General features: G+C 39.6%; 3 protein-coding genes across 3 annotated transcripts in view; 1 reads left to right on the top strand and 2 right to left on the bottom strand.

Annotated features, from left to right (window-relative positions):
* Window positions 1-4,112, bottom strand: part of LOC141797099 (1-phosphatidylinositol 4,5-bisphosphate phosphodiesterase gamma-2-like) — a 58,159-nt gene extending 54,047 nt beyond the window's left edge. Inside the window, exon 1 of the mRNA XM_074678522.1 lies at window positions 3,846-4,112. The gene's annotated coding sequence lies outside the window, so the exon portion shown is untranslated. The remainder of the gene's footprint in view (window positions 1-3,845) is intronic.
* Window positions 4,113-6,874: 2,762 nt separating this feature from the next.
* On the top strand, window positions 6,875-13,741 carry LOC141796201 (bile acid-CoA:amino acid N-acyltransferase-like). The gene is made up of 11 exons (XM_074677189.1): window positions 6,875-6,914; window positions 8,996-9,229; window positions 9,344-9,443; window positions 9,553-9,743; window positions 9,829-10,004; window positions 10,542-10,658; window positions 10,830-10,909; window positions 11,658-11,751; window positions 11,897-11,977; window positions 13,412-13,559; window positions 13,644-13,741. The coding sequence occupies exons 1-11, from the start codon at window positions 6,875-6,877 to the stop codon at window positions 13,739-13,741; spliced, it is 1,359 nt and encodes a 452-aa protein (XP_074533290.1).
* A 588-nt stretch (window positions 13,742-14,329) lies between these two features.
* On the bottom strand, window positions 14,330-21,680 carry meak7 (MTOR associated protein, eak-7 homolog). Its single transcript, XM_074676688.1, has 9 exons — window positions 21,628-21,680; window positions 20,430-20,606; window positions 19,088-19,351; window positions 18,846-18,990; window positions 18,539-18,750; window positions 17,848-18,034; window positions 17,380-17,498; window positions 16,728-16,907; window positions 14,330-16,514 (listed from the first exon to the last, which is right to left on the bottom strand). Exons 2-9 carry the CDS (start codon window positions 20,598-20,600, stop codon window positions 16,395-16,397), a joined length of 1,398 nt encoding a protein of 465 aa, XP_074532789.1. The 5' UTR covers window positions 20,601-20,606; window positions 21,628-21,680; the 3' UTR covers window positions 14,330-16,394.
* Window positions 21,681-23,373: the final 1,693 nt, after the last annotated feature.

Consider the following 23,373-nt stretch of genomic DNA (forward strand, 5'->3'; position numbering starts at 1 on the left):
GCTTTTTCTGTTTCTCTCATGGGAACGCTGCTGCGCTGTCTAACCTTTGTAACATACCTTTAGATTGTGCTTCAGTGTTTTGAATAAGTTACACAGAAGAAACTTGGATCTAGTTTTTGTATTCCATTTTGTCATATTAGACTTTATATGAGCCACATTCACCTGACAAGTCCAGAAAACTGTCTTACTTCAAGTTATTAAAAGATAAACTGACACCTCACAACTTGTTTTGAAAGAAGTTTTACAAAATTCCTTGTTATTTTTCTTGAAGTAAATAATACCTAAATTTTATAAACTAAATGTGGACATTTTCTCACTCCAGTGGTTGATTTGTTTACTCTTTACAAGCAATTCAGGTCTTGTTTTTGTCTTTTAACATCTTAAAATAAGATCTTTTTCCGGACTTGTCAGGTCATATTAAGTCTAATAAGAAATTTGCTGTTTCTCTAGTGTCCACCTGAGGCTGGCTCTCCGGAAGTACCTGAAGTCACAAACACATCAAGCCAAAAAAGGCTGTTATCACAGCAGAATTTACAGCCTGGTTCAAAAAATTTCCCCTGTCTGAGTCGCTAATTTTACCATTGGCACACACTGTACGGGGGTGAATTTTTTTCCAACTCTGCAGTTTACAGTCTATGATTGGTGATAATTTCATTATAAAGTGTGGATTATGATCAGGCATATATCCAGAAGAGACTTTTTCTAGATTCCTTAGAAACTCCTCACAGCCCCTTAGAGAAGCTGACTTAAACATGAGTTAGGCTCCTTTCATATCTTTTAGGACCTCAGGAGAAACAGAGTTAAGGCTCCTGTAATTCAGGAAAGTCTGAGCAGTTTTTAATTTAGCTTTCAACGTTCTCTTGAAATAGCTAAATGAACCCAAGCGAGGTTGCCAGATCTGATGAGAGGGGTCCAGCTGCAGACCTCCACTCTTAGCCCACTCTCTGGGAGGCTCCACTCTCAGACCTCCTACACTTTCAGAAGGAAGTGACGTAATGGTGTAAGGTTGATCAAAAAATTAAAACAAACATACAAAACAGCATTTTATTGAGCTAACAAAGAGTTAGTAATTTAAAATATTGAAATTGGTCAATGGATCTGGATATCTCTGTACATATTCTCATTAAAATAAGTAAAAAATTGCACATCACCTGATGCCAATGTTTTGTTTTACGTTATTGACTTAAGTAGGCCAAATAGTATCTTGAAATGGTAGAACTGCAATAATTTAGCCATAGCCATAGCCTCCATGTAAGTTTTACTTTATTTTCCTGTTGAAAAACATTTGTCTGTAAGTATTTTTACATAAAGAGTTTTTAGTAACAGAGACTAACTGTGATATCTTTCTGTGATGAAAGCTGAAATTCTGTTTTAAAACTGAAGTTATATCAATATATGCTAACCACGAGAAATACGTGTACGTGTACTTTTTTTCCGTATTGCTTTTGGTATATTAGGAGATGTATAACATGTTGAATGTATTGTACAGGAATCTGGTGAGAGAGTTATGAACATTTCTTTGTGTGTTCGTTCTTCAGTAAAACTTCAAGCTGAAAATCCTGAATCAGAGTTTTCTTGGTAAAACTGTTACCATCTGCTAAGCTAAGATAGCTGGGGTGTGAAACAAATGGAGTAATGAAAATGATATCATTACACCAAACAGAGGTGCCTACAAATTTATGTTCTTATTGAAGACGTGCGTTTTATACAATGTTTTTTTCTCAATGTAACACTGTTGAAGAAACAGGTCAACCAAGGAAATCAAAACGCAGAAAAATTGGATGTGATGACCCAACGTAACTTTTTATTTTGAAATTTTTACTTCATATCCTGGTGTCACTTCCTTCTGACGGTATAGGAGTAGAGCCTCCATGAGAGTTGGCTGAGAGTGGAGGTCTGCAGCCGGACTGTCTTGGGAAGGGATGAGTAGCTTTCACGCTTGAAACAATACTGTCCGAAGCCTGGTACCTGGAAATTGGTATCGATACTCAATGGTACCAATTTTCGGTACTTAAGCTTGACCTTGTGGTGATAAATATTAATTTGTTCAATTGTTCAGATTTTGTATAAAATCTACGCGTTTTTTCAATTTTGGATATTTATTCTTCAATATATAACCTTGCAATGCTGTGTACATGTCCATCATGGAAAATCACCTACTCTTCCATTCTCTCAGGGACACAAGGATGTTTAGGTACCTAAACATGGAACATGGTACCTTTTGGTTTTAGGTGAATCGGTACTCAGTACTAGAGATGGAATACGGTTGGTACCTATAAGAGCATCTAATTTGTAACCCATCCTTAGTCTTGGGGGCAGTTTCCAGCCTGAACACAACATAAAACTCACCCACATCATTAAAAAGCAACCCAAATCTCTAGAAACTTATGTTAAAACTGAAAAAACTATTACACGCATAATAAGAACATATCATAAGCACAAAACTGCAGTGATCTTACCTCTGTGAAGTATACTAATTGGCTTCTACTGAACACAAACAACTGTGTACAGGCAGTGAAAGCCAGGGAAGAAGACTAATACATAGAGGAATTAAATCCAACAGTTGCTGGGGAGATTTGGAAGTGACTAATGTCCACCCCTGACCAGAACCACTTCACAGTGACACTAAATAGACCAATATTTACTAGTGATCAATGATGTAAAGTCGACAGATTCCCTCCATTTCAAAATAAATGAACCCATGATATGAGTGCAAGGACACAAAACTTGAAATGTGTACTTTTTAATTTTTGCCACATGATGGCAACTATTTTGTTAATAATTTCTAAAAACCTGAGAAGAAGCCCAATCTGGCAGAACTAACCCAAGATGTCAGATTTGTCTTGGGGTGAATCGCGAGAGGATGCTGAAAGGTCAGACTGCGAGTGTTTTCTTTCCAATTCTCTTTTTCCACTGTGAGTCATAATGATCATTAACAATGATCTCCTCTCAGAGAGGAAAGTGCTTTACATGAGTGTTGGTGAAAGTTCCTGTGTAATATCTGTAATCTAAAAAAACCCTGCTTCAGATGAACGTTACAGGGAGAGCTAGGAGTCACGTACTGTAGCTTTATTCTGGTCTTTTAAAGTATTGTATTGTGCCAGTGACCTAGAAACAGCCCTAGTGTTAATTTTTAGCTAACTATTCAAATCTCCCTGAAGAGTTCCTGGTTTTGCAAACACTACAATGTAAGACCTATTTGTTTGAAGGAGACTGTGGACATTTGAAGCATGGCTGGTTGAGGGTTTTAACTTTTAGGACAGTTTTGAACAGAAGAGACAAGACATGCAACATCACTTCACCCAGGACATCTCAGGAATACAGGGAAGCAAAATAACCATAAACTGATTCAGCCTCACTTAGAGTTTGAACAATTTCTCAAATGTTAGAAGTTAAAGAAGTAAAGGGTTGGGATTAAAGCCTCTGATAGCATGGTGCAGGTCATGATATGAGCCTTTAATGCATTTACTCAGCTCTCTCTGCGTGTTTCTGTTCTCAGCTCAAACAACAATCAAAAATCCTCTCATTCATGTTAAGCTAGAGATACAGACATGGTGAACAGTTATTTTGCTAACCTGTTTTTGATCTAGCTAAACGGAGCTTTGTAACCCCCATGATTACAGCCTGAACCTGCCGAGCACATGTGTGTTTAGTGAGTGGGTGCTGCTGCAGGTGTCTGTCCGATAGGACTGACTGACAGTCTGCCTGTCTGACTGCATGTAGAGCTGCATGAAGCTCTCTGAACCCCGCCAGAAAAAAAGCGGATTTCCCCACTTCTTGTTTAACGGTCACCACGGTCAAATTCGCATGAAATGAAACACATTTTGACAACTTTAGAGACTCACCTCACACGTGAAGTCGATTCCTTTCAGCTCCGCAAACCCGTTTCTTATCTGCTCATGTTCGGAAGTAATGAAATAAAGCTCAGGAGGATGCAGAGTGTTGACAAAAAGGCCAGCAGCAAAAGGGTCAGTTCCTCTATCTCCGTGTACAAGGAAGTAAAAGTTAACTTGCATTATATGCATGGTCGTCTACACGTTATAAAAAAAAAGTCCGGAAGCCAGGACGGTATCTATGCAAACTAGCCTGAGCAACAGTGTGAGAGGGGACTTTTAACTGACACCGAGCTGCAGGAAGTTATTGAGAATAATAAAAGAGCAACACAAGCCGAGCTGTGTGTCAGAATGAGAGAAGGAGCCTGAAGGACGCTGTAGCAGCAGCAGCAGTCTGAGCCAGGCAGCAACATGAGGAAAGGGCCTTAGGCTCTCAGATGTCTCTGTTAAAAAAAGTCAGCTTCTTTCTCCACTTATCGCTATTTTCAATTTCATTTCATTTAGGGACATGTGGGGTTAAAAATTATACGGTGAATCAGCCCTTTTAGGCTCAAACTGAGTTTCAGTAACAGAAAAAAATTAGCTATTTGGGGAAAATATAATATCAGGGAGTATACACACAATTCGGACTTTTTTTTTAAAAGAGACCTTTACATGCAATGCATTCTGGGATGTTGCAACTTTTAATAAAATTACCCCTAGGGAAAACCTCATACGGGACGTCAGTTTGCATTTTAGCTTTTCTGTGGTACGTCATTTTTAGATTATTATTATTACTTTACATAATAATAATAATAAGGGCTTGACATTAACTTTTTTGCTCACCAGCCACTGTGGCTAGTGGTATCCCTGAGTTACTGGCCACTCAGTATTTTCACTGGCCACAATTTGTTGTTGGATAATTATGTTCAATATGATTAAAGCCAATGATGACATGCTAAAGTTTACTTCAAAAAGATTTACAACCTCTTTAAATGTAAATGACCCCTATGCACACTCAAAACAAGACTACATCAATGTTAAAATCCAAAGGTCCTTAATCAGGTATTCAGCTCTGATAAAGTTGTGTGTAACATTGTGCTCCTTACATATGAAAATATGCAGTCTGTTAAGACATATAGTGTGTCCCAAATACATACTTCCATACTGTGTACTCAAAATTTTCAAATTGAGTGTAGTAGGCATACTACATACTCACTGGCTTAGTGCACGAATTTTGAGGGTGTAGTGCTGTCTCAAATCGCATACTGCCGAGCGCCGTACTTACCGGGAGTGACGACATGGTGTCGACCTCTTCTTCTTCTACACCTAATTGTGACTGGCTTCCAGCGCATTTTCGCCAACTACTGCCACTATTTGCCAGCAAATTTTCAAAGCCTTTTCAGTAGTATATTAAACACAGCTAATAACACGATCAGCGGTGTAGAGTTTATTAATGGGGGTCGGTACTGACTGAGGCTACTGAGAGAGCTACGCGGGGCGCTGTGGCAGTTGAAATACATCCACAAATTAAATGTCTGAGTGGTGCTTCTGGTCATGTATTCACTGTGCAGGGTCTAACCCGCTTGTTATTATATTTGCCTGGTTCACTGGGTAATGCTAGGGCCCTGGTAACTGTTAGCCCAATGAGCTTTGGCATTTGAGATAGCTGTTAGCTCAACTAGCATTAGCATAGCCCAGTGTTTCTCAATCCTGGTCCTGGGGACCCCCTGCCCTGCATGTTTTAGATGTTGCCCCACTACAGCACACCTGATTCAAATGAATGGCTCGTTAACAGGCTCGTGCAGAGCTTGATGACGAGCTAATCATTTGAATCAGGTGTGTTGGAGTCGGGTAACATCTAAAACATGCAGGGCAGGGGGTCCCCAGGACCAGATTTGAGAAACACTGGCATAGCCTATCATTCGCTGAACAAAACAAACAAAAACAAGTTACACCACATACACAACGTCAACAGCTGATGGTGCTTGGTGGAAACAACACGTGTAAAAAAAAACATCAATGACTTACATTTATACATTGCTGCCAATGGAGGAAATGAGTGCGTTAAGTGTCCACAGCTGCATACTCAAAATCCGGGCCGATTTGAGTACATCATCCTGGTACTTTTGCATACTCATTTCTTGCATACTATGCATACTGTTTTTCATTTTGACGCAGTATACTCAAAATTTTGAGGATTTGAGTATGGAAGTATGCAAATTGGGACACACTAATAGTAATTAAAATAGTAGTTTGTTATTGCTTATAATAAAATGGTAAAGGGGATTAATTGAACTGATAAAAACTCAGCAAGAGACACTGTCTGCTTAAATATTTATTAACGATTGTAATCAGAAAAGCATTTCTTTTTTATGAGAATGACAATGAAGGAGAGGTAAATTAAATTTCCTCAGAGCTTTCATCATCAGAGTCATCTTTTTGCTTCTCTCTGCTCCATGTTTGAGATAAAATTCAACCTGCCAAAGTGGCCAGTGGGAGCAGCGGTGTTACCAGCCACTGCAGAAATCCACCCGCATTTGGCCGGTTGGCCGGTGTTAATGTCAAGCCCTGATAATAATAATAATAATAATAATAATAATAATAATAATAATAATAATAATAATAATAATAATTATTATTATTATTATTATTATTATTTCAAAACTACTGTTCAGAAACAAGGTTCAGGTTTTACACGTATTGTGTCCTACTGATCCCAAATAGGTTTGTATACATATATATATAGAGAGAGAGAAAGAGAGAGAGAGAGAGAGAGAAATAGATAAATATATATCAAATGTTGTAGTGGCCAGCCTTATGTAGCACTATTGATAGCCCCGTTTTGCAACCTATCTTTAAGCTAGCATGCCAACAAGTAAACACTGTCAGATTTTTAAGTAGTTTAGTAGCCGTAGTAGTACACTTAATTGAATCAGCTGAATTATTTTGACATGATGTGAAATCCTAAAGGATTTGGTTTTATGTTACGTTCTTCACTCTGACTGAGTTGCTTGTTCACCTTAAACCCTCTGCCACATTGGCATAATTGGCCCTTATCCATGGTCCTGAAACTTCATTGGGCCATCTCCTACAACCCAGGTGTGGCTGTCAAGAAAATTAAATGTTTTATTTTGGCTGCATTAAAGATGACTGTTTGAAATGTAATTAGGCCCACCACTAACTCAAAAGAGAATCAGGCCTGTTGATTGGTTGATTTTTCATGATTTATTTTTAAATTCCCCTCTCAATTTTTTTTTTTTAACAAATCCCACCCTGAATGTAGGTACAATGGTAAAATCACATTCATCCAACAAGTTATGGTTTTTGAGTGTAGCTGGGATGTGTAAAGTTCCCAATGATTAGCTGGAGCTCAACTGTGGAGCTCAAAGGAAGCAAGACAGAAAGTTTTGGAGCCTCAAAAACAGTTCAGAAACCCCCTGTAAAAATATCTGAGGTAATGATAAAACATAATTTTAAAATAAGGCAACCTCCATTTTAAGATCAAGCTTTTCCCAACTGCAGGTGGTGTCAAATCCTGCTCGCTGTTAAATGGTTTTCAAAGGGTTATGCTTTTATCTCAGTAAGTCTTGATTACTGTAAAACCCTTTTTGTCAGTGTAAGCCAAGCCTCTGTCTTAGTTTGTTAAGAACACTGCAGCTTTAATGTTAAAAGGTTAACAGAAGCTTAAGCATATATGTAAACATAACGCTGGTCAACAGTCAAAGGCAGCTTGAGCCCTGGGCTGTGAAGAGGCCCAGAACTCAGCGGTGGCTCAAAATCTCAAGGTTTGCATTGACAGTAGAACACCTCCTTAAAGGGACCCAACCCCTCAACGTTCTCTCTATATTCCACTGTGTGTGGTTTGCATTATTACTGTGCAACAAATGAAGAGGAATTATCATTTTGAGGCCGAAGAGAGAAGGAGGGAACAGGAGGAGGAAAAAAAACATCATGACAATGGTGAGTGGAGCAGATATCGATGAAATATAAAGTTAGGGACTGGGACCAGAGGGAGGTTGAGAAGATGTCGGTCAGATATTAGCTCCAGGTGCAGTCTGAACAGCTCTTCCTGTGCTGACAGTTGAAGTCTAACCAACAGGAGAGCGTAAATATGAGAAAAGCACATATTTAGGTTGAAGTTCGCGAATATTTGAGTTTCCTCTTTGTTTTTATTTTGGCTTTTGTAGATGCTCCCTGCATCAAGTCACAGCCTGCTGTAAGTTCAAAGAGTCCACTATGAAGTGTCTGGATTGCAGGACGGCTTGTTCTGATCAGGATCAGGTTTAGGCTCACATTTGAGCTGACTGTAGATGGAAAAAGGCGTCAGCTCCACAGGCTGGACTCAATCCTGGGCCACCTGCTCAAGGGTGAACTTCATGGGGCCCAACCTAGGCTATCTGCATCCTAAATTTATATTTTTCTGAGGAGTTATTGACCTGAAGGACCAACCTGTGGAGGGATTTGTTGTGATTTTAGCATGAGTAGTGTGTTCTTCTCCTCCTCTACATTAGTTCACCTGATCATTGGACCACAGATGTCAGCCAATCAGCTGCAGGCTCCCTTTTGATGGACATCTTGGTGACAGCATTTGGATTTCTCTTTACAAATTGTGCAGTTTTTTTTTTTCAGCTCCACCCTCTAAGGCCTGATAAGTCTTCTTGGTACCCCGACAGAGGGGTTCCAAAAGTAGATTTGTTTGGTTACTTCAGTATCTTTCCTGATTTCCATAGTGGAAATTCATATAGTTGGATATCAGGCACCTAGTCTAGCAGAACTGGCAGAACTGGACTGAATTGACGGTGTAAGAAAGTATGTGTTGTTTTTATCTCTTGGTCTGTAATACAGACCATAAATCTGTCACAGTCTTCACCAGAAAGGGGAAAAGATAATATCTTTTCACAGCACTATACATAAAAACCCTTCAGGAGTGAGCCCAGCGCTGTAGGCCCTTAAGCAGAAGTGTATGCACAGTATTAGCATTAGCATTGTTGTCCATCCTGTTAGTCAAGCTACAGAAGGGACAGGAGCTGTGCAGCCCACAACTTTACAAGTTTACCAAGTGATGAAAGTCGAGCTGGGAGCTTTTTGAAAATTAACACCACTGTTCCCTTCTCCGAGTGAAGGTACTCTTGGAAGACCTTTGAATTTACCATAAGAGCTTCCTTTATTATTCTTTAAAGTGCATTACCTGTTTCTGGCTTTAGGTGGAGCACTGTGGATGAGCAGCAGTAGACCAGCACCCCTGCTGACAGCCTCACCTGTCCGTGCACTTATAGATGAACAGATCAACATTAGAGGATGTTTTCTACCCCCAAACCGTCCAGTCACTGTGTGCACACAAATGTTGTGCGAGGATGGTGACCTTTGGGAGTCATTCAGCCATTATGTTGCAAAGGAAGATGGCACCATCGACAGTAGGTTTTATAAATTCTCACACGTATATCCTATTCCTGTGAAATGCTTCCTTTGTTTTTAATTACTGCATTTGGTAACTTTGTCTCCCAACTAAGTGGTTTCTGTCTGAGCAGTGACCAGAGATAATTCAGTTGGGGGTTCTTTTTTGGGCTGTGAACCAATGGGATTGTTTTGGAGTCTGCAGCCAGCTCCTGGAGAAAGAGAAGGATTAAGGTACGTAAAGCCAGTGTATCCCAGAAACCCCAGGTGTGTATAAAGACAAAGTTTGAAGGAAATGGTTACCAATCATTGTTCGTTGACTAAAATCTGCTTTCTTCTTGAGGCTGAGGAAAACAAATGTAGAGACCCCTTACGTGGTGCATGTGTCATTATTGGAGGGCCATGTTTCACCTAGCAAGGGTCAGAGCACCGAGCTGGCTGAGGTCTCTGCTGAGCGCTGGTACATGGCACCAGGTGTACAGAGAGTTCAGATTCGACAGGATGGGGTTGTGGGAACATTGTTTTTACCACCAGGTGAGCTCAAGATGTGATGAATTGTTGCACTGCAGGATGTAAAGTGTGTCTTCTGAACAGTACCTGTTATACTAATGCCCTGCAGGCCCAGGACCATTTCCCGCCATCTTGGACTTGTGGGGAATGGGTGGAGGACTGGTTGAGTATCGCTCGGCCTTGTTAGCATCCAGGGGCTATGTTAGCTTGTCTCTCGCCTACATAGGGCATGAAGACTTACCTGGTCCAAAACACAGAGTGAATGTCGGTGATTCTTATTTCAAGGTCAGAAAGGTGCAGTTTTCTTCTTGATGTACTTGCATCCGTCATAGTTCCAATCAAAGGGATTGTTGTTGTTTTTTTCAGCAGAATTACATGAGGCTGGTAAATGCTCGTTTGCTCAGCCCTTTTATTACACAGCAGACAACAAACACTATTGACCCCTTTAGATGAACCCAAAATAAGAGTTACCAGAGAAGGGCACATATTTTCTGCTTCAGAAATGAATCTGCCGCCACCAAAACTGTTGTTATCTCGTCACCCTGCGGGGCCTTGTGGCAACATAGAAATGTGAAAACCATCTGAACATTTTCTTTTTGAGAGGTTTTCTACCAAATTTAACCTTTAAATTTGTTTGTATTTCTTTCAAAGCTTTGAAGGGGCCAAGCTGACTGGCATTAATTGTTGGTTTAACACTTAAAAGGAACCAGTAATTCTAGTGACATTGCTTCAAAAATACCAAACTATCCCTTTAAAAAAGTTAACATCTCATGTATTGTTTTCTTTCTTTTATATTCTAATATGATGGATGTGTGCTAACAGGCTGCATTTCAGCTGCTTCGAGATCATCACCAGGTCTGTGCTGACAGAGTTGGGATCATTGGGCTCTGCTTTGGAGGTTTACTTGCCCTACGAATTGCTACTCAACTAGGTCTCAAAGTATGTCAGGGAGGCCTCTCTGTTTATTATCTTAAATGATGATTAAAACACAGCTGTTTTTAAGCTGATATGAAATTAATATGTTAAACAATTATGCCTTGTTAAAGAATGTTAATAATGACTTACATGAAGTCTAGAAAGATTGCACTGACCTTTGATTCTCCTTTCTAGCCAGCTTGTTTGATTTTTATTAACAGCCCAGTTGGAAGCACCTTCACGTTTCCAGATGGAGTTGGAGAAGAAGAGAACAGGTACGTGGTTGTTCAAGCTGAAGCATATCATAAGGCTCTAGCTTCAGTCATGACCTAGGGTCTGCAACTTGTGGCTAATGAAGCCTCATGTGGCTCTTTGACTCTTTTGCAGTGGCTCCTTGTAGCCTTTAAAAAATATTATTGAAATATTTTCTTTTCTAATTTTCTTACAGAGGGCATAGATGAATAAAAGACATTGACACTGAATAAAATCATGAATTGACAAAAAATGCATTTTTTAATTTTACAATTTTTAATATATGTATATTTTATTTTTTACGAATTTATGAAATTTTGGTAAATTTTTTGAAGTTTCAATTTTTTGTGGGTTTTTGCAAATTTTTTAAATTTCTTTTTTTTTTTTTTTAATTATTTTAGTTTAAAAGTTGTTTTAAGTTGCACTATAATATCATAAAATTATGAATAATGGCATTACACTTTTTTTTTGTAAAATTAGTAAATTTATTCGAAAAAAACTAAGACAATTTTATACACACAAAAAACTTCTTTTTTAGATAATCATACACTAGATTTTTACTTGGTAAAGAATTTTTTACAGTCGATCACAGTAGATTTAGTGGCTCCAGAATGACTTTAAACAAGATGAGCTGAGGCAAAATGGCTCCTTTGAAAATAAAGGTTGCAGACCGCTGTTCATGACTATCAGCATTCATAGGACATTGACTTTGCCAAAGACTAAAAAAAAAAACACGTTTGTTTAATTTTTTTCAATCAATTTTTCTTTAAGTGCTCAGGTATACTGGACGTATGATAGTCCAGACCAGGTTACTTTCAAAAGTGTCTTCCTTCCTGCCAACATGAGTCCTGAGAGCAAATTGAAGGTGATACCAACAACCCAACAGCCTCTCTGAATCTTTAAAGCACCACAACACACAGAATGAAAACATACATACGCACACATTAGGTTATATCAAACCAATTTGCAGCAGTGTGTTTCTCGTCGTGAGAGGATGTTTACGTTTACAGATTGAGGATCTGGAGTGTCCAATGATGTACATTATGAGCCAAGATGACCAAAGTGTTCCAAGCAAAGAGAACGCAGACCTGGTAGGTTGAGTTATTTTGAGTTCTACAACATTACAAATGATCTTCATCAATGAGTGTTCTTTAGAGGCCCTGTGAAGGCTTCATAAGTGATCTTAAAATCTCCTCATTTCAGTTTATTTACCTGTTCATAATCCACAATGAGGTTATCAGTGCCAGAACTGATTATTTCTATATGTTTTTTCTCTGTATCTGCAGTCGGTCTTTCATGGGAGAACATGAATCCATTTAAGACGCATAGACTAAAATTCCCTTTCTTGACAGATATGTGAATTTCTAGGTTTTGTTTTGTAGTGATAGTGGACATTGGAGCTGGACTGTGAAAAAGAAAAAGGTCAGAGCAGAAGAAAGCAGGAAGCAGGAGAATGATGGAGTGTGTGATAAAACAGGAGCTAAACTGTTTGTGCTAATGTCCATTCCAACCTACAGTCAGCAGTTATTCTGCAGTGGTCTGTTCTAACTTGAGAGTCTATCAATAAAATGATGAGTGAGGTTACATTGGTGAGGTTGGAGTTGGTAGATGAGCACTGGTGGGACATAACCAGGATTCACTAACAGTTACATGTCATGAACACATCTCAGAGCACCGGGCAAGTAGTAGAAAGTCTGCTCACCTCCTGGACACCAAACTAAGTTTACAAAGTTTCGTTGTTGACATGTTTCAAACAACAGCACCACGCAACTACAAATGACTACATTACCTCATCACTTTGCATCCAGGGAAAAACTGTCTTGAACAAAGAAAAGTAGAGTTAAAAAGAAGATCAGCTCCAAAACAGACACACGCTTTGGTACAAGTCACATCTTTATGACAGTGGGTGATAGTGCTTATGGGAAACAGAGTCTTAATCACAGGAAAACATTACAGATTCAGGCCAAGGGTGTCACTGAAATAAACAATGAACAGGAAGTATAGCAGCTTAATAGTTCTGAGTACTCCAAGTCAAGCTTATGATTGAATGGATTATTACCATAGACTATAACAAATTGATGTAGTCTCCTTGATGTCACCTGTCTGTTTCAGAAACAGATTTTTGAGGCAAATTGGCTGGCGTGGCTATATTGGAAGAGGGGCGTGCTTTAAGTCTCCACACTAACAGTCCAATTCTCCCCCATACAGTGTACACCAATAATGAAATTAGTGGCTCAGGTGGGAGACTTTTTTGTACCAGGCTGTAAATAGTTTTTTTTTTTTTATGGCTGTGAAAACAGCTTTTTTGTCTTGGTGTTTAAGTGACTTCAAGTACTTCTGGAGCCAGCCTCAAGCGGACACCCGAGGAACAGATTTTAGCACTTCAGCATTGTCTCCGATTCTTAGACCAGAGGGTGCTGCTTAATTGTTACTTGTTTCTGCAGCTTAGTATTCCTAAACTGGCCTTTAGCTCACTCATCCTGTTGTTTATGTTTTTCTGTTTGTGTTGATTTATTCCTCATTAGATTGAGAAGACCTTGAAGGCTGCAGGTAAATCCCATCTGTTCACCTGCCTGTCATACCCTGGTGCTGGTCACCTGATTGAACCACCTTATGCGCCCAATGCACGGCGGCCGCTATTCAAGGTCAAACCAAGAAAATGTAAGCCCAACTGTGAGACATGTTTATTTGAGATTATTTGTTGTGATATGAAGAATGTGTGTGTGTTAAGCTGAAAGTGTGTTTCTCCTCCTGCAGTGTACGCTGAGTGGGGAGGTCACTGCGCTCCACATGCTGCTGCACAGGAAGATTCCTGGAGGAAGATCCTGACTTTTTTGGAAAGACACTTACGATAGAGTCCACAGTCCTTTCACCTCCCTGCAGCTTTCTCTATGCTGCCCGTCTTTAAGGACTCCAGTTACAGCACTGCAGGAGCCGTAAAGCTTTTTACCTGTTCTCATTTTTCTGATGTTTTATTCCTGTTATTGTATTTATATCATTTCAGGGGACTTGAGTTCTAGTGTTGTTACACAGCAGAGTTTCAGGAGCAGGAGCAGACCTTGACTGTGCCTCTTTCAGGACCCTTACAAATTCAAACATAACACTCTCCTCCCCCTTTCATTCTCACATTTTTATGCCCTTTCATTTCTTCCTGTTTCTCTCCTTCCTTCTCTATGCAGGACCAGCCGGAAGTTCAATCAGATGACTGCACTTACAGTTTAGACTAAGTTTAGAGTGTTATCACCGTAAAAAGGCAGGATGTTGGAGAGAGAAACTGTGAAGTCCAGCAAAATGAGATGAAGCAGAAGAAGAAAATTAAAACATGTCTCTCTGGAGCTGTGTTCCTCATGCACTGTGTGAGCTGCTGTAAAGTTATAGAGATGATTTGCATGTGTAACCTGCCACAGTTATTTGCATGTTAGTAAAGCATGAGAGCTGGTGGGGGTGAACAGCCTGGGAGATTAATGTTTTATTAATGTGGTTATAGATCTCTCTGTGTAGATCTGTTTATGGTGACATTACCAAGCTTTACATGAGCACACAAAGAGACACTGAGCTTATTACCAAAGTTCACCAAACCAGGAAACACAACACAGGAGACAAGCTGAGACTTTTAATCTAATCTCCCAGCCACGCAAAGGTTTATTCACTGAGCAAACACACACACGCACACACAAAGAGGATGTTCTCAGTCATCTCCAAGACTTTTTTTTTTTTAAATAAAAAATGTTATTATTGGAAGAGCAAATGTTTTCTTCTCTGTCTTCCATTGTAGAGATGTCTAAACAGAACTTCAATAATCCCTGATACCTTCACATGAGAGCCTGGGTTCAGATATCAGCTCTGCATTAGTCTGTGAGGTTGATCCCACTCTGTCGCTGTTCACAGGTTTTGTACACCACAAAAACTGAACTCAGTCTTATGTATTATTCTTAGTGACTACATGTGAGCTGCATTTTCTGGCAAGTCCAGAAAAGTGTCATATTTCAAGATATTAAAATAGAAAATTTGATGCCTTAATATGTGGTTAAGAGTTGAAAAAGATCTGCCAATGGGGTAAAAAAAAAAAAACTGACAAATTTCTTAAAATAAGAGTAATGTCATAACACAAGAAGCAAAACGAGCAAATTTTTCTTCCCATGTTGGCAGATTTTTCTTTACTCACTTAAAGCAATTTAAACTTCATTGTTGCCTTTTAATATTTTAAAATAAGATTTTTTTTTCTGGACTTGTTGGGTGAATGTGGCTTGTATTAACTCTAATAAGAAAATTTTACTAAAAAAGAAACAAACAAAAAAAAGAAACACAAAAAAAAACACTTGCTTGGATTTCATGTTTTTTGTAGCACTGGTGCACAAAAATGGGAGAAAAAGCAGTTTGATGTGGTGAATGCCTCTGAACTCATTCTTTATGTTTCAGGAGGTGATTAAAAAAAGAAAAGCAGTTTGAGAATCTTCTTCAATTATTATTTTTTTAAGCTTGCCCTCAGGTTTTCATAAATTTGATAGAAAAACATGTTTTGAGCTTTCTTAGTCTAACCCAAATGATAACCAAGGTGAAATACCTGACACAACACAATGCAGTTCAATTTAAAATAAACGTCTGAGGCTCGTTTTAACTTATGCACGAAGCTCGATCTCCAACATTTTAGATCTGATTTAACCTGCTCTGACAGGCTCATAACAGAGACCTGAGACATGCACCAGCTTAGGTGCAAAAGTTTTCTCTTTTATTTTCATGAAGTAATCTCCACAGCAGTAAAGCAAAGATACACCCCTGAATTTAGAGTCTTTATATTGTGCTGTTGAATTCCTGAATCATTATTCAGCCTTTCAGTCACACCTCTTCTGAAGTATACTGTCAAAAGTCACATTTACAGGTAATTTAACAGGTGGAGACACTGAGTAACAGGCTCAGATCAGACTCTTACTGCAGTATTAAAAACAACTGGTTGGTTTTCACTCACAGACATGAAATTTGTTTAAGAGGAACCATTTCTCCACTGAACTATGACTCAAAGGAAATGTGTTATGCATAAGAGTGTTTAGTGAGGACGAGTTAATCTTTGAGTAGAGACCCCGAGCAGAAGATTTCGGTCACAGGTTGATAAAATGAGAAAATTGTCTTTGCACAGTTTTCAGGACACAAACACTGCACACTGGAAAATCAGGGCTCCTGCTGCTTCTGCTGCTGCTGGGGGAGAGCCTGGCTCCTCCACCTTTCCTGGAGAAAATTTGACTCTAATTAACACTTGTGTCTGCCTGTTATTGAAATGATCAAATCTGTGGTCAGAATAGAACTGCTAAAAGCATCATTGATGGTAACTAACTCAGCGAGCAGCTGGTTGGTATAAACACCAGGGAAACTCTCATCCCCACAAGTACTGAAGACTTTCAGTCAGATGTAAAGAGTACCAGCTGTGTCTGATCGAGATCTTCTCTGAACCAGGCGCAGCTTCAGTCCAGTCAATTTGTTAATGTCAGTCTTCATGTTGGTCCGTCACTCTTACTAGTCCTCCTCTGGTTCCCTCAGGCCCTGACTGTGCAGAGTCTTCCCCGTCATTTCCATCAAAGCTTGGGCTTCAGGATCTGCATCCAAGACACTCTTCTTGCCATCTGCCTCCTCCCCCTGAAAGACAAATGTAAATACAGGATTAAAACCAAATATTCAAAGAGCAGCCATCCCACAAAACTGCCGTACCCTCAGTCTGACCTTGGATGAGTGTCACACTCACCCAGCCTTCGTATCCTCTACATCTTCTCTCTGTCTTCATGACGCTTACACTGGAGTAAAATGCCAACAACTGATCAAAGCAAACCTGACAAAAGTTCCTCCACTCACCTCCTCTGGTTCTGGGGGTTTTCCAACTGCCCAAACCTCCATGGAGTCCAGTGTGAAGTCTTCTTCTCTAGAGAGCTGAGGGCTGCCGTAGGTGGTGCACTTCGGCCGTGCTCGGCTGTGACCACGGCCAAAATCACTGTCCAGCCACAGACCAAAGTATCCGTGCTGACCACCCATACCCTGAAAAATATATATAAAAAAATATATAATAAATTGAGGACATGCAGGTGATAAATGATAAACCTACTTTGAGAATTACTGTTAGACTCTCTCCTCAAATTTTAGAAACACTTAGAGTCACCATCAACAAGTAAAAATAAAAAGAGCAGAGTGATAAACATGTTTAGGAGTGTTAGCATCGACTTAAATCAATTATAAAACTGTGAAACAGAAATCTTTCTCATTTTAGAGCCAATTTAAAATAAAAACTGTGCTCTCCTCTGTGTCTGTCCACTGTTTGATGCTGTGAGAACATCTCCAGCAGGTTTAACATCATTAAATTTCTCCTTAAATCTCTTCTCAGAAACTTCTATTTTTATATTTTTTCCATTCCACTTTGTTTGTGCTCAAACAGCTGACCAAATAAGACCAATGAAACGTAACACTAGCTTTGATGTCTTATGTCTCCTTTATCTGATGAGCACAGCCTCACCAGTCCGTTGGGCATGGTCTGCTGGTTCTGGTTGAGGTACATGAAGTGTTGGTTGTATCCTGTTGCTGTATAAACTCTCAGTGTGGGGAACACTGTGAACAGGAAGCATCTGGAGTCGCCTACACACACATAAAACACACACAAATCACATACAAATAATACAGATGTGCCAGAGAAGTCAAGTAATAAGCCACATTATTCAAACAAGTGGTATTACTTCCTCTGTGAGTCGTTTTTATCTCATCAAACCTGATCTGACCCACAACAAGGTGAAAGTACTGTCCACCACAGGATTTTACACCAATGTTACATCTGTCACTGACCAAACACTAAACACTCACTCGTAACACATTCAGCGCTCTGCATGCAGCCTGAGTGAAACATATGCTGCCTGTATTTGAGGTAGCTGTTGGTCAATAACTAGGTTACAAGTCTAAATGTGGTGAAACAGTGAAGGGCTTTTCTCACCCTGGAACTGGGGTTTGACCTCCCAAGCGTGTGAGGCGAAGCCCCCAAAGATGTGTCCCTTTGTGTCCTTGAGAAGCAGCAGTGTGGGCCCACGCTTCATCAGGCCGGACACCATCCTGGTGAAGCTCTCTCCATGCAGCCTTGTAGAAAACACCAGCCTCCAGGGGGCGCTGTAGCTGTCCGGCAACTGGAGATCATGACACAGAGAAAGTGGGTGCACAAGAATTATTGTGCTTTAACAACCAACTTTACGACTTTGAGTTGTAGAAAACCAGAGCTGCTCTAAGCGGCAGCCCTGCCTGAGTGTGGTTGATGTACATTTTTGGGATGAAACAGCGTCTTTCGTGACTTTTATGAAACAACAGAAGTGTCAGCAAACATCTCCAAAAGTCCCAAGAGCAGGTCCAGATAGAAAACAAACAGGTAGATTGTGCTGTGTTTACAAAGGTATCTAACTTTTACAGGTCGTATTGTTAGAATGGGACTGATTATTACTTTCTCAGGTAAGAAGAGGTTTAGGAGAATCTAGGGTTGCCTCAAAAATTTGACTGTGTTTAAGGAATACTGAGGTATGACATTTGATCCCATATGTTGTAGAAAAAGATGAGTCATGTTCAGCTTTTTCAGATTTTGAACAAACTTAAAGGAGTTAAATTTACAACATGTTTCTTGTAATAGTTTCTATTCTGACCTGTGGTGCCAGAAACATGAGGGTAGGAAGGTCCAGCAGACACCTCAGATCCTTCCAGGGTGTCTCTCTACAGGGGGGCAGCAGGGTGGGGGCTGGCCTGCCACTCAGGGACACATTCAGACCTTCAGCTACCAGCATCTCCAGGTACAGTGACACCTGAGATACTCTGAAGATCCAATCCTCCAGGCAGGGAACATCACAAACCCCCTGATCTGAGGAGCAGACAGGGGGGAAGAGGAGAGACAAATCAACCGTCACATTTCCTTACTTCTAAAGTGTTCTTAAACACCTCAGACCACCTGTTTACCTGAGGGTTTCAGCTCAGAACACAGCTGCTCTGCCAGGAGTTTGACACCCAGAGAGCAATCACCCATTCTCTCAGGCTGCCAGCCCTGCAGACGCCCTCTGTGGACCAGAATCTGAACTGCAGCAGAAATCAGGTCTTGTAAGAACTGCCAGAGAAGAGAAACAGAGAGAGAAAGATGGTGTGACTGGAAAACTACCTCTGATTTACTGCATTATTTCCTCTTTCATGTCTAATTTCCTCACCTCTGCTACCTGCTCACATGTGACAGTCGTCACACCTGCTGCTCGCTGAGACATGGCCATGACGAGAGGAGCTCTTTCCTCCGCAGTGCCTCGCAGAGTGTCAGCCAGGAAAATGACCAGCTGCTCTCGACCAGCGCCAGGAGCAGCAGGGGGGCTGGTCTTCACAGAGGCCCTGGGTGCTGCTGCGTTTTCAGGGTTAATACTGCACAGACACTGGTGGACCCTCCTCACCATGGACTCTGGAGCCAGGCTGCCCATTGAGGACTGAAGGAGAGAAAATGCAGTGTTCATCATCAAGCACACACACACGTACACACACACACACACACACACACACACACACACACACACACACACACACACACACACACACACACACACACACACACACACACACACACACACTGAAAGAAAAAAAAAGTACTGGCAGAATATACTGGATGTCATCAAACAAAGCAGATTTATGAGTTTGCAAGTATGAACCTGAAAACCAAGATGCACTTAAAAAGGATTTTAAGTTTATGAAATACTTGAGTAATGCTGGGAAACATTAGCAGATTAAAGATCAAACACAAAGTAAATTTGAAAAATGACCTGGACTCATTTGACATAAGATGAAACCATGTCCAAAAAGTGTGAATGATTGTCTCCACACTGAACAGTCTGATCAATTTGATGATTTTGCAGGGTTTTGATTGCTGCTTTTTAAAGGAGATGATAAAAAGAGGGGGAAAGAAATCTCTTAAAACTATTTCCCAAGTTTATTCAGTGTGTTTATGTAAATCTTTGGACATTCAAATCATTAACTGAGACCAAGAAATTGAACAGGAAAGATACAACAAAAAGCCACTTCAAAAAATGTCATCGAAGCGAGTGTTTAAAAGAGTCACACTCTCAGAGCCACAGTTTTGAGAAGTCCACTTTTGTTGTTCTCAGGAAAACACACCCTGAAAAGGGGTTGGTGTAGTGACAAGGAGACACAGACCAAAAACTGACAACATTGAGAAAGCCTGAAAGGATCTATGTCCAAAACCTCTCCAGGTGCTTGATTCATATATGTTTAAGGCCATTTTCACATAGAGCAGACAGTGGACTGCAGAAGTAGTTGAAAATGGGTACAATATGGCACCTTCAAGAACTATGCATACAGCAGTTTCCTGCTTAAAGTTTGAAACGTAATGCCTTTTCAGAGTCTCGAGAAATAAATTTGCATCTAATGATCAGATACACTAATACTCTTGAAACTTTGTGATCAGGCAAGTACTTTCAACATTTTGGTGACATTACTTTGCCTTGGAGCTGTTGGGGTGACACACCTTTATAAATATGACTACAGTCTTACCTGCAGCATCTCCAGAGTTAGAACCTTCCCTGCTGGTGTCTTCCCTGAGGATCCTGCCGCACCCCCAACACCACCGTGAAGCTTGTCAAAGACGCCCTCGATCACAGGACGTTCCTCTGGGCGGAAGCGGGCCAGCCGCTTCTGCACTACTACACTTTCTGTATTACCCATGGTGCACTGCAAGTCCACAAATAACAGAGGAAAAACACACATAGAGTAAAAGCATTAAGATGGAGATCCTTTGAGATTATGGCTTAATGTGTACTGTAGCACAACCAGAATGAGATTTATGACTTCATATTTCTTGAACCGGTCTGCCATCTCAAAATTTTTCAACCAGCCCAGTCCTTTGGTTATTTTTTTTATGGAAGCCTCTAGCCTTTTCAAATAATTGATTGTCCTTTTCTTTTGATCTTGGCTTTTTCTGCCTATTTTTCGTAATCTAACCACCCTGCGATTTTGGTCGTGCTGTGGTGGTGGCATCTCCTAGCAATGTGTAAAACCAAACCAATGAACTGCTCACTTAATAAAACAGACCATCAAATGTCATACTACTGTTGTCCACTCTCATGAGCTCATTTAAGCCCATGTCAGTTGTTGGGCTTAATTTAAATTTAGCATTTCTTTTCAAACTCTAGGGATACAGGTTATAGTAACCTGGTGTAAGTCAATAAAACATATAAGGCTTCCATATTCTATCATATTAAGTTTTTATGTGAGCATGTGTTAAAAGATATACGCCATATAACATATCGTCAGACCCCTTTAATTGATGACAGTCCAGCTTTAAGATGAATTGAGGCATAGATGAGTCTGTTTCAAAGATTTTTTTTTTTTTTTAAATCAACTCATTTTATCATTCTGTTGGAGATAGCTTGGTATGTACTTTAAGCCTCCTATAAGAGCTGGAGCATACCCAAAACAGTGTAGGTGTAGTGTAGATTTTCGTAATCAAAACGGGCGATATCACTTAATTCCAGCCAATTAATGCACTTCCTGTATTCGATCTAAACCTTTAAAGCTCTAGGTCAGGTAAAACATCAGAGTACAGTTCAAACGATGAAAATCATTGAAACAACGAAAAGCATCACCAAAGAATACAGCAAGCATATGACCACTACGAAACAAACATGTTTGTGTTTATCGTATATATTTTTCTGATGAAATGTTTGTTAAATTCTGTCTATGAACCGCTAACCTTTCAAAAAGCTGCAGCTAACGTTTCCATCCTGTAGATATGTAAACTTCCGGGTTTTAATTATGACGTTTACACTGGCCAATCGTACGCAGGAAACTTCTATGTACTGCATTGTGATTGGTCCCTGATAGCAAGAGGCGGGATATTTTGTGGCCATCATTCAGGTACAAAGGTTTTTGTAGTCTATATTATGTTGTGTTATTTACGATTTAAATCATCTAATCAGTATAAGCAAGTGGTGATGGTGGTATTTGACACACTTAACATTTTTATTGTCCATCTACTGACACTTGTGCTTTTTTACATCCAGGCGTGTGGTCTTTGATGCATTCAAGATCATTAAACCACAAACAACGGGGACGCTGCGAAGAATCTATTAATAGCCTATTTAACCAAAGTTATACTGGGTAGATGATTCAGGATTGTGTTTTTCTGTTCCGGTTTTCTAAGTTATTCCTAAAAAAAAATCTGGAGTTCGGAATAACTCATTAATCCATTTATGAATGCCAATTAACATCTTGAGTTCTTTTGTGTCAAATTGTGCCCATTGAAAGTTATTGTAAGTAATAGTGAGTGAAAAACTATATTTATAATATTTGGTAAAACTTTTATTTAAGTTGAAAAATCCATAGATTTGACTGTCTCCAGTAAAACTTGAGTTTTATGATCTCCAGTTTTGTCGTGAAATTTGTATTTTCGGGAAATAAGTATATATATATATATATATATATATATATATATATATATATATATATATATATATATATATATATATATATATATATATATATATATATATATATATATATATATATATATAAAAATCCACACACACCAAGATGAATCCTGTGTGAAGGGGTTAGCTATCCAGTAAAAGTGACTGAAAAACATTAAACTAACGGCAGGAAATTGAAACTGACGACACAGCTGCTATGCTGGACAGGCAAAAAAAAAAAAAAATCATTTTACTTTTATTGGACTGGAGAGAAATAAAAAACTCAACAAACCTTACCTATTTTATCCTAGACCTTGTTTAATTATAGACAAAATTAACAGAACTTTAACTGAACTCTACAGTAGGCTACACCTTGCAATTTACAGTGACCTAAAGAGGAACTGTAATTTCCTTGCTTCACCAGTAGAGTCTGCACAGGAGCAGCAGAAGGGATGCCAGTACCCTCTGCAGAAACAGCAGGCAATTAAACATGCCTTTTAAGGGCATGAGACTGTTTGTGAGTGCACTGAGCTGGGTGTGTTGCATTGTAATGAAGTCGTGTGGTAGAGTGGGTGCACCCACAGCTGCACAGCTGAGTGTGTGGGTGACGTGCTGCCATCTGTCCACACCAAGTAGACCCAGGGGTGTAAACTGGATATCAGTGATGAATCAATGTCACCAATGCTGTAACACAAAGATAAAATGAAATAGCCTAATGATATTGTGTCATGTGAAAAAAAACATATAGAAAAGAAAACCAGTGTACACATACATAATACAGTAAAGGAGGAGCAAACAACACTTAATCATACAAATTGAGTGATGTTACCAACGTTGGAAACTAGCTTACTGCCACCAGCCAGTGGCTGCTAAACTAGCGTCTAGAGCTAACACAGGCACATCACTACAGGTAAAGTTGTGATCAGAATATCTTTTTAACAGTATAAGTGTTGTGTTACTTACTTTTATCCATATAGTATTTAAAGAGATGCTCTGAGTAAAAAACAAGCACATTGCAAGGTGACATATGA

The sequence above is a fragment of the Halichoeres trimaculatus genome, unplaced genomic scaffold (genome assembly GCF_033239565.1).
Source record: "Halichoeres trimaculatus isolate MK-OKI-2021-1 unplaced genomic scaffold, fHalTri1.1 fHalTri1_scaffold_10, whole genome shotgun sequence".
NCBI classification, from domain to species: domain Eukaryota; kingdom Metazoa; phylum Chordata; class Actinopteri; order Labriformes; family Labridae; genus Halichoeres; species Halichoeres trimaculatus.